Raw genomic sequence first — 11,497 nt, 5'->3', positions numbered from 1 at the left:
GTGTAGAGAGGAGAATGTGAGACATCATACTGTGTAGAGAGGAGCTGTGTGCCCATCATATTGTATACAGGAGAGCTGTGGGGACATCATACTGTTTATAGGGGGCTGTGAGGACATCATACTATGTATATGGGAGCTGCGGAGACATCATACTGTGCCTAGGGGAGCTGTGGGGACATCATACTGTGCATAGGGGAGCTGTGTGGGTATAATATTATATATGGGGGAGCTGCAGGTCCATTATGCTGTGTATATATAGAGCTGTGTGGGCATTATACTATTTAGAGGGGAGCATGTGAGATATACTGTAGAGAGGAGAATGAGACATCATACTGTGTAGAGAGGAGCTGTGTGCCCGTCATCATATTGTATATAGGGGAGTTGTAGGGACATCATACTGTTTATAGGGGAGCTGTGAGGACATCATACTATGTATATGGGAGCTGCGGAGACATCATAATGTGTAGAGAGGAGCTGTCGTCGACATCATACTGTGTTTAGCCGAGCTCTGGGGTGACATCACACTGTGAAGAGGGGAGCTGTGTGGACATCATACTGTGTATAAGGGAGTTTTGGGGACATCATACTGTATCATACTGTATATAGAGGAGCTGTGGGGACAAAAAACTTTATAGAGGAGATCTGTGGGCCTAACATACTATTTATAGGGTATGTGGGCATTATACTGTGTATAGGGGAGCTATGGAGACATAATACTGTGTACAGGGGTGCATTAGATTGTGTATATGGGTGCTGTTTAGTAGTGGGCATTATTATGTGGGGCTGTAAGAGGAGCACTGTTTTTATGCCAAAAAAGAGGTGGAGTAATACTGAAACATATTGTAACTACAGCTCAGCATTGGGGTATCAGTAGGATAAGGAGTTCGTGCAGGTTGGGAAGAGATGGAGATGGTGCTGGAAACATGAGAAGTCAAATATGTCTTTGTTGTAAACTCTGCAGATGAGTCCTGGATGGAAAAGTTGTCATGTAGGTCTGGGCCAAATGGCAAAACCAGAACAAATGAATGACCCAAACCAGAAAGAACGTCAGCTGTAAGTCCTATATCTAACTGCACTGTAATCAGTTGTATGTTCTGCAGCTGTGGTATCTACCACTATATGGTCACCGTGTGGTGGTAATATCAGTGTTGATTTTTGTATACTGCAGTATTTATTTTCAGTAAAAGCATGGTAATTGACTGAGGTTCTCCTATACACACTTTTAGGGTGCACCACCGTACTTGTACACATGGGTCCCTGTTTAGGGCCAACTCATATATTTAATCCCCCCCAGCTGAACCCCTAATGACACCTCTGGTGATTAGTTAATGAACAGTCCAGTTTTCCAGCTTAGGGATCAAATGAATGTCTTTGTTTTATACGTTTTCAGCAAATATCACTCTAAGTAGTTGTCTTATGTTTTTTCTGGGGTCACTACCTGTCACAAACATGTACTATTTGTGTTACACAGCAAGTTGTAAATGTGTATATTGTAATTCTAAAGCTTGCCTCATGTATGTACACACTTTTTAGTTTTACTTACACATTTTATTATGAAAGGGAATCTGTCACCAAGTTTTTGCCCCCAATATAAGAGCAGCTTAATATAGTGGCAGAGACCCCGTAGTGTGTAGTTTTTTATAAAATCATTGATTTACTATTAAACCTGTTGCTATATTGTCAAGCCACGCCTCCACCACTGATTGGCAGCTTTTTGCCTATGCACAGTGTACACAGAAAGCTGCCAATCAGTGGTGTGGGCGGGGTTATACAGGGCTCAGCATTCTGAGAACTGTTAGTTGTGCAGCAGATAAAACAGTTTTATTTTAATCAAAACTACAGCAAGCAGCCCAGTAAGTTATACATCGCAGGAATCAGAGTCTATGCCTCGACATCATGCTGCTCTCAGATGGGGGAGCAAAAACCTAGCAACAGATTTAAACCCAAAAATGTGTGTTCTGTGCTGTTTTCACCTACGTCAATGTATAACAAAACAAATTTCCACATTATACACATTTAATATTTTAACAGTATACAGTAAGTGTTGTTATCCTACACCTTACATGTTTAGAAAATGTGTGATGAGCCAGATAAAAATGTACTGAGTATGTGGAAATGAATAAAGGGGAGGTCAGCTGTCGCATTTGCCTTTAGTCCAACCCTTGACAATTTAATCATTAGAGAAAGTGAATAATTGTATTCTCTGCAGATAACCCATATATTTGGTCCTGAATCCAGCTCTTAAAAGGAATTTATCGTCAGAAAATGACATTTTTACTAACACCTCATTTATTATTTGCTGTTTTTTGTTTATATTTTTTTGCTCATCTTATTAAAAATATTGAAATATTTGTATTTTCACGCTGTCTACTTTATCTGTCACATTAGGCTGACACTACCTGATCTCTGCAGCTCAGTTGTCGGCTTTGCTGTATACCTTGGGACAGAACGAAAAGAGTCGTTTCATTACTGTCAGAAGGTGGGCAGGTCGGGGCTAGATAAAGCAGGCAGATAGAAATGTGGACAGGAAGAGATGAAACTATTTCAATTTACCATGTCACACACCCTGCTGTACATTCACTACAGGAAAGAAAGGCCGTACTGGGGGCCCACGGCACGTAAAGGGAGGCCGCCATGACGGGGTTACGTGGGACCTGGGGAGCTGGAGCAGTTAGAAGGGATACGGTGGTAAGGGGTTAACTGGGAACTTGAGGGGTGGCTTTAGGGGCATTTTTTGAAAATAAGGGGTGGAACTAGGGGACTGTGGGGAGGGGGCACATAAAAAGGGGCACGCTCCTCACGCAGGCATCCATTTTAGGTGCCTGCGTGACAAGTGAGGAATCTCTGTCACACTTACCAGAATGGACGTTGAAGCGATCCTCCAGCGTCTCCGGACGGCAGCCAGCTCCCAGGGGACAGATTGGCTGAATGCATCCGTTAACAGCCTTCTCCAGGGGACATCGGGAGCACCATCGCAGGCACCGCAGGACGGGCGCCGGCCGCGGAGGACTAGGCCTCCGGCGCGCCTAAGCCCGGACATCATCCCCAGGGCCCGGCGCCGAAATAGGAGCCCCTCTGCGGACCCTCCGGTAAGCAGCGCTGTTCCCTCCACCTCACAGCGCGGCGCCGGGAGGAATCCTCCAGTGCGGCGGGGCCTACAACGGGGGGTGGATCCTTCCTCCCCTCCTTCAGTGTCCGGGCGACGTGGGGCAGCAGGAGCAGGAGCCGGTACGGCGGCCGCCAGCATGCCCGCTGGCGCCGCTCAGCGTGGGAGGCAGCGACAGCCGAGGAGACGGGGGTCAGGTGCGGTGGCCCCTCAGCGCCGAGGATTATGCGGGCGGCAGTCGGCTGGCCCTGGCATCAGCGTGCGGCCTTCTGCAGTGCACAGCTCTGGAGTCTTCAACGCAGCAGCGCCCTCTGCTGGTGGTGGCCTGGATATTGCAAGTTCTGCGCCCTCTGCTGGTGTTGGCCGGGATTTTCCTGCAGCTGCGCCCTCTGCTGGTGATGGCCGGGATTTTCCTGGATCTGCGCCCTCTGCTGGTGATGGCCGGAACTTTCCTGGATCTGCGTCCTCTGCTGGTGGTGGCGGAAATTTTCCGGATTCCGGCAGGCGACATTCCGTCGCTTCGGTACGCAGTGCCGGGGATGTATCCGTGGCAAGGAGCCGCACATCTTCCATCGGGCGGCAGGATGCTGGCTCGGCCTTTTCCCTTTCCGCAGCACCAGGGCAGTCGACGGCATCACCGAGTCGCCAGGACACGGATACGGCCGCCAGGAGTTCGGCGGGCAACATCGCGGATCAAGCCGGTCGGGATGCAGGACACCTTCGGCTGGGAGCTGGATCTTCGGCTGCTGGGCTCACAGCACCCAGGCAGCTAGGTGAGAACATTTTCCCTATCTTTAATTTGCCAGGCATAGTTTCCCCTGAAGCTAGGAATAGTGACATTACTTCGGGAGTTGCTAGCGGGGGTATGGGTTTAATCCTTAGAGGTTTAGGGGAGCTAGCGGGCTTGTGGGGGTCCGGTCTTAGCAGGGGGTCTTTGCCGTCAGCTGCTTGGTTGGGAAATACGGGGTCGTTTGAGGGGTCTAGACAGTTGTCTGAAGTTACGGGTACATCCAGCAGTGCGGGTCCTGCGGCAGACACGGGGAGCTCATCAAGGGAGAAGGACGGAACAGCACCAGGGCCTGGGTCAGGAATTGATGCACCAGGTGAGGGAGCTTTGCAGGATAAGGAAAAGGAGGATGTACCGCAACTAGACGATGCGGCTAGGGGGGAGGTCTATGTCTGCTTCGAGGGCCCGTTAGGGGCACATTTAAAACAAGAGGTTAGGGAAAAAATCTGGAAAGGGGAGTACATAGAAATATTTTCTCTTTTACCCCTAGAGAGATTTAATTTGGATAGACCTAGAAGGGAGGACTCTAAAAAAGAAGATGAGGAGAAACGGAGATATAGGCTGATTCCCAGATCATTTTCAAATTGGCTGCAAGCTTTCGCTATTATGGCTAGCGTAATCGGGGAGAAGGCCCCGGAAAATTGCTCGGCATTATTTTGTTACTTAGATGCCATAGGGGAGGTTTACAGGACCTATGGGGGACAGGGTTGGTTACGCTATGACGAACAGTTTCGTCAGCGTAAGGCTTTTAGGCCAAGTATCAGGTGGGATCACAAGGACATAGCGTTGTGGATGAGAGTTATGGTCCCGTCCCGTTTAGGTCAGACTAGCCAGCCTTTTCACGGGGGCGCCGGGAGTTCAGGCCAGTCAGGACACTCGGCGGCTTTGCAGAAGGGACTGTGTTTCGCCTTCAATGATGGCATATGCAGATTCGGGAGCAAGTGTAAATATAGGCACGAGTGTTCAACCTGCGGGGGGGTGCATAGCGCTTCAAAATGTTTCAGGGGTAACAGGCAAAAAGTTGGAGATTCAGCTGACAAAAGGGGTGACTCCGGTGCAGTGGGTCGTGATGGAGGCCTTTCTAAGTAGATACCCTGATAGGTCAGCTGCAGTTTTATTGCGCGACGGTTTTAAGGAGGGTTTCAAAATCCCTTATGTTGAGCAGGATGTTAGTTTAAAAAGAAAAAATTTGAAATCGGCGTTACAATTCCCGGAGGTCGTGTCGGAGAAGTTGAATAAGGAAGTTGCTCTGGGAAGAATGGCAGGCCCGTTTGTCGCCCCTCCGATTGCAAATCTGAGGGTGTCACCTCTTGGCGTGGTCCCTAAGAAAGAACCTAATAAATTTAGGTTAATCCATCACCTGTCATTTCCGAAGGGATCTTCGGTTAATGATGGTATTGATCCCGAGTTGAGTTCGGTGTCGTACTTATCATTCGATTCAGCGATGGAGTGGGTTAGAGCATGTGGAAAGGGGGCTAAGCTGGCTAAGACCGACATCGAAGCGGCCTTTCGTTTGTTGCCAGTTCATCCTGACAGTTTGCATTTATTGGGTTGTTTTTGGGATGGCGGCTTCTTTGTTGATCGTTGTCTTCCCATGGGTTGCTCGATTTCATGTGCTTACTTTGAGGCCTTCAGCACGTTCCTAGAATGGGTGGTGAAAGATGTGTCTGGGATACGCTCATGTTCGCACTATCTGGATGACTTTCTGTTTATAGGGCCAGCGGAATCAGCAGATTGTTCGATTTTGTTGCATACAATGGAGAGTGTGACAAAAAACTTCGGGGTGCCTTTGGCGGAGGATAAAACAGTTGGTCCGGTGACAGTGTTGAGCTTCCTAGGCATTGAAATCGACACGGTAGCAATGGAATGTAGGCTACCTGCAGACAAGGTTACCGCGTTGCGCCAAGATGTGGTTAATACGATTGGTTTGAAGAAGATAAATTTGCGCAGTTTGCAATCGTTGTTAGGGAAACTGAACTTTGCATGTAGGATCATGCCGATGGGTCGAGCGTTCTGCCGCCGCCTATCCTTGGCAACAGTAGGGGTAAAGTCCCCTTTGCATTTCATCAGGATAAAGAAAGAGTTTCGGGACGATTTGAAGATGTGGGCGGATTTTCTGGATGAGTACAATGGCAGATCTCTGTGGATTCAGCCGGTGGCAGATGCTACCTCCTTGGACATTTTGGTGCATGTCGTTGAAATGAGTGGCTTTGGTCTTTTCTTTCATGGTAGCTGGTCAGCAGCGGCTTGGCCGGAAGAATGGAAGGAGGAGGGGTTAACAAACAACCGGCTACTGTTGCATTTGTTCCCCAGGGTAGTTGCGTTGGCCCTGTGGGGTGACAAATTGAGGAATTTGAAGATTTCTTTTCATTGTGAGCATGTTGGAACGGTGACGGCGGTAAACTCGTTGTCAGCGGCTACGCCTGCAGTAGTGAAGGTCTTGCAGCACTTGGTTTTCCTGGGTCTTAAGTTTAACTTATGGATTGTATCTGAAGTTAGCTTGTCAGCGCCTAATCCAATAGTTGTTGCTCTTTCTCAATTTCAGTGGCAGCTTTTCCGGGATTTGGCACCACAGGCGGAGAGCGCGGGCCGGGATTGTCCAGTGGAGTTGTGGAACCTGCCGCGAGGGCCGTAACAGAGTTATTTACCAAATCGCTCGCGGATTCATCTTGGTCTCATTATAATCAGGCTTGGAGCTTGTGGGAATCCTGGATGTCAAGTATGGACCAGGATATGGAGGAGGAGTATGGTTTGTTGTTGTTCTTAGGTCATCATTGGGAGGCAGGTTGGTCTGTGACACGTTTGAATAAGTTTCTGGCGGGGCTAGCCTTCAACCTTAAATGGAGGGGGGGGTAAGGATATAACGAAATCCTTCTTGGTTCGGCAAGTTGTTCGGGGTTGGAAGAAAGGCTGGAAGGCTTCGGACGGTCGCCGACCCGTATCTTATGAGGTGCTCTCAGCCATTGAGCGGAAGTTGCAAGAGGTGTGTTTTTCCGAATGGGAAGTGGTTCTGTTCTGTGCAGCCTTTTCTTTGGCCTTCTTTGGGGCATTTCGGTTAGGTGAGTTGGTTAGCCCGTCCGTTAGTAAAAAAGGTATTTTGTTAAGAGAAAACATGGATGTCGAAGGGAATAAGGTGGTAGTGTTTATTAAGGCTTCCAAAACGGACGTGTATGGGAAAGGGTGCAAAGTGGTGTTGTTCAATGTTGAAGGATCCCCGGTGTGCCCGGTGGCATCCGTGAAGAAGTACATGGCAAAGGGCGGGGTGTTAGACGAGCCATTCTTGGTGCACGAAAATGGGTCTTTCTTGTCCCGTTTTCAGTTTATTTCTGTTTTTAGGAAATGTTTGGCGGCAGCGGGCTTACCTGCAACACAATATAGTGGTCACTCCTTCAGGATCGGGGCAGCGACTGAGGCCGCTAGGTGGGGCCTTGGTGAGGATGTGGTTCGGAGAATTGGGAGGTGGGAATCTTCAAGATTCCAGTCGTATGTTCGCCCAAACCTATTGTGAGTTAGAAGCTGTGTTAAGTTAATTGTTTGTTGCCTTTCTTTCTGTGTTGCAGGGCCTGATCCGATGCTCGTCTGGATCATGGGGCATTCGTATGTTGTATGGGCTGCGTTGCGTGCTGCGGTTCGTCCGGACGGTCGTCAGTTGGGTCTTTCTCGAGAGACAGTGACTTTACGATGGATCGGTAAAAGGGGGATGGTGTGGAAGGAATGGTTACCTGAATTTCATCGTTTTGTTAGACTGGATAGAGTGCCGGAGATCGTGGTGATACATTTAGGGGGGAATGATTTGGCTAAACGGTCTTGTAGGGAGCTGATTAAGGATATCAAATTCGATATCCTGAGGTTCTGGGTCATGTTTCCAAAAGTGTTGTTGGTGTGGTCCGACATCATTCCCCGTAAAAGATGGAGAGGTGCTAGATCACACGAGGGGGTGAACAGGGCCCGGATTAAAATAAACAGGGCCATATCTCGGTTTATGGTGAGGAATGGCGCGTTGGCCGTGAGACATGTGGACTTGGAATCGGGTCAAGGAGCTTACTGGAGAGCTGATGGCGTGCACCTGAACGCGGTGGGTAATGATATGTGGTGTTTGGCTATCCGTAGTGGCATTGAATTAAGCTTGAAGGTGTGGAGGGACATGAATGGCTAAGGTGTCAGGCCATTCGTGTTCGTGGCGGGGGTGGAGGTCCTCGAAGTCGGTGGAAATGGTAAATCGTGGTTCAATGGGGTGGGGATCTTGAGAGGTCCTGGACACCCCATGAGAGAATTTAACAAGGCGCGGTACGGTTATTCCGCGTGAGGTGGATTTATGGACCCCTGGCATGGGGGTGGGTTCGGTGGACCAGGATTGGTTGTTATCTATCCCTGAGCTGGTGCTTTACGGCTGGGGGTAAGACTCATCCTGGGCTGAACATTGTGGAGTTTTTGGGATACTGAGTTTTTTATAACTTTGGGGCTTCGAGGACCGCCCCTCCTATTCTGGGTTGTCATAAAAGTTCTGTTATCTTTTATTTAATAAAATGGCTGCTGTGGCCAATTAAATCCAACATATGTCTCCGTCTGCTGTTTTGAGTACGTTAGAAGTTTATTCTTTAGATTGTTAAGAGATCTGTTTAAGGGGGTTGGGGTAATTTTTTCCAGGTCACGGAACTCACGTATACCCTATGTCAAGAAAGGCCGTACTGGGGGCCCACGGCACGTAAAGGGAGGCCGCCATGACGGGGTTACGTGGGACCTGGGGAGCTGGAGCAGTTAGAAGGGATACGGTGGTAAGGGGTTAACTGGGAACTTGAGGGGTGGCTTTAGGGGCATTTTTTGAAAATAAGGGGTGGAACTAGGGGACTGTGGGGAGGGGGCACATAAAAAGGGGCACGCTCCTCACGCAGGCATCCATTTTAGGTGCCTGCGTGACAAGTGAGGAATCTCCCGCCCACCCTCCCTTTTTTGGTTAGGGTAATGGGGGGGGTGAAGTCGGCATATGTGGGCTTTTGGAGTATTGTTTTAAGAGGCGTCTAAATGTATTTATTTTGTTATGTGAATGCTGTCAGGGTATTGTCACGGCAGTTGGCGGGGGTGGAGGTCCTCGAAGTCGGTGGAAATGGTAAATCGTGGTTCAATGGGGTGGGGATCTTGAGAGGTCCTGGACACCCCATGAGAGAATTTAACAAGGCGCGGTACGGTTATTCCGCGTGAGGTGGATTTATGGACCCCTGGCATGGGGGTGGGTTCGGTGGACCAGGATTGGTTGTTATCTATCCCTGAGCTGGTGCTTTACGGCTGGGGGTAAGACTCATCCTGGGCTGAACATTGTGGAGTTTTTGGGATACTGAGTTTTTTATAACTTTGGGGCTTCGAGGACCGCCCCTCCTATTCTGGGTTGTCATAAAAGTTCTGTTATCTTTTATTTAATAAAATGGCTGCTGTGACCAATTAAATCCAACATATGTCTCCGTCTGCTGTTTTGAGTACGTTAGAAGTTTATTCTTTAGATTGTTAAGAGATCTGTTTAAGGGGGTTGGGGTAATTTTTTCCAGGTCACGGAACTCACGTATACCCTATGTCAGGAAATGTGCCCCGGACAGGGCTGCCAGGGAAAAAAAGCACTAACAACAATAAAAAAGGAACAAGTAAAGCGCAGTCTCTCTTCTACAGGGTCACATTTACTGCAGATGAGCTGACATTAAATACAGAACATCCCCTCTACTCACGTTATGCAGATTTCCCTAGAGTTTTACATCTTTATATTTTTATTATTTTTAATATTTATAATTTATGCAAGGGATAAGCAGAAAATGTGGAAGCTATAAAGGTGTCACAATTCCAGCCCCACTGCCCATCACGGACCACCCTCAGCCCTCCGGTACCACTCCCTATGACTTCACCGCTCTCCTGCCTCACCATCAGCAGATTTTGCCTGTTTTCAGACCTTCCACTGACGACATCAAGGCTGCCATAAACCATAGCCTGGGTTCTGTTGACAGGTGAACAGGTTAGCAGGATTGCCCTGGGGAATCTAGCTTGTTCAATTTGCCAAAGACAAATAGACAAATGATCCTGTAAGATCTTATCTGTACACAATCCCTCATGTTCTGTACCACTCACTACAATTCTGATTTACATATGTAGCTGCGAGATAATCAATGATAATAAGTGTACAGTGCTCCAGCATTGTAAAACTAATAATTAGTGATGACAGACCGTGCTCGGATAAGGTGTTATCTAAGCATGCTCAGGTGCTAACTGAGCTAATATTTTCGAGTTCTCGCAGTTGCATGTCTCGTGGCTGTTCAACAGCCACAACACATGCAGGGATTGCCTAACAAACTGTTTCTTATGAAACGGGCGGGGTCAGCTGTGGTTTTGGTGGGGTCATCTGTGGTGTGGGCGGGGTCAGCTGTGGTTTTGGTGGGGTCATCTGTGGTGTGGGCGGTGTCAGCTGTGGTTTTGGTGGGGTCATCTGTGGTGTGGGCGGGGTCAGCTGTGGTTTTGGTGGGGTCATCTGTGGTATGGGCTGGGTCAGCTGTGGTTTGGACGGGGTCAGCTGTGGTGTGGGCAGAGTCAGCTGTGGATTGGGTGGTGTCAGCTGTGGTGTTGGCAAGGTCAGCTGTGGTTTGAGTGACGTCATCTGTGGTTTGGGCGAGGCCAGCTGTGGTTTGGGCGGGGTCAGCTGTGGTGTGGGCGTGGTCAGCTGTGGTGTGGGTGGGGTCAGCTGTGGTGTGGGCAGGGTCAGTAGTGGTGGGGGCATGGTCAGCTGTGGTGTGGGCGGGGTCAGCTGTGGTGTGGGCGGGGTCAGCTGTGGTGTTGGCAAGGTTAGCTGTGGTTTGAGTGAAGTCATCTGTGGTTTGGGTGAGGTCAGCTGTGGTTTGGGCTAGGCCAGCTGTGATTTGGGCTCGGTTAGCTGTGGTGTGGGTGGGGTCAGCTGTGGTGTGGGTGGGGTCAGCTGTGGCGTGGGCAGGGTCAGCTGTGGTGTGGGCAGGGTCAGCTGTGGTGTGGGCGAGGTCAGCTGTGGTGTGGGCGAGGTCAGCTGTGGTGTGGGTGGGGTCAGCTGTGGTTTGGGCGGGGTCAACTGTGGTGTTGGTAAGATCAGCTGTGGTTTGAGTGAAGTCATCTGTGATTTGGGCGAGGTCAGCTCTGGTTTGGACGAGGCCAGCTGTGGTTTGGGCTGGGTCAGCTGTGGTGTGGGTGAGGTCAGCTGTGGTGTGGGCAGGGTCAGCTGTGGTGGGGTGAGCTGTGGTTTGGGCATGGTCAGCTGTGGTTTGGGCGAGGTCAGCTGTGGTTTGGGTGTGGTCAGCTGTGGTTTGGGCAAGGTCAGCTGTGATTTGGGAGAGGTCAGCTGTGGTTTGGCTAAGGTCAGCTGTGGTTTGGGAGAGGTCAGCTGTGGTTGGGCGGGGTCAGCTGTGGTTTGGGCGGGAGCAGCTGTGGTGTGGGCGGGGTCAGCTGTGGTTTGGGTGGGACCAGCTGTGGTTTGAGTGGTGAGCTGTGGTTTGGGTGGGGTCAGCTGTGGTTTGTGCTGGAGCAGCTCTCTCAGCTCTGCTGCAGTACACTAAGTGATACATCATCGGAATCAGTATCTCTTTTCCTACATTATGCTGCTCTCA

At 49.6% G+C, this 11,497-nt stretch overlaps 1 protein-coding gene across 1 annotated transcript; it reads right to left on the bottom strand.

Moving 5' to 3' along the window:
* Positions 1-10,230: 10,230 nt before the first annotated feature.
* On the bottom strand, positions 10,231-10,734 carry LOC138648614 (uncharacterized). The gene has a single exon (XM_069738402.1). It carries the CDS (start codon positions 10,732-10,734, stop codon positions 10,231-10,233), a length of 504 nt encoding a protein of 167 aa, XP_069594503.1.
* Between the last annotated feature and the right edge of the window lie 763 nt (positions 10,735-11,497).

Source organism: Ranitomeya imitator, chromosome 9, assembly GCF_032444005.1.
Source record: "Ranitomeya imitator isolate aRanImi1 chromosome 9, aRanImi1.pri, whole genome shotgun sequence".
Lineage (NCBI taxonomy): Eukaryota > Metazoa > Chordata > Amphibia > Anura > Dendrobatidae > Ranitomeya > Ranitomeya imitator.
Note: the sequence above shows the minus strand (reverse complement) of the source record. Positions and strands in the feature narration are given on the sequence as shown.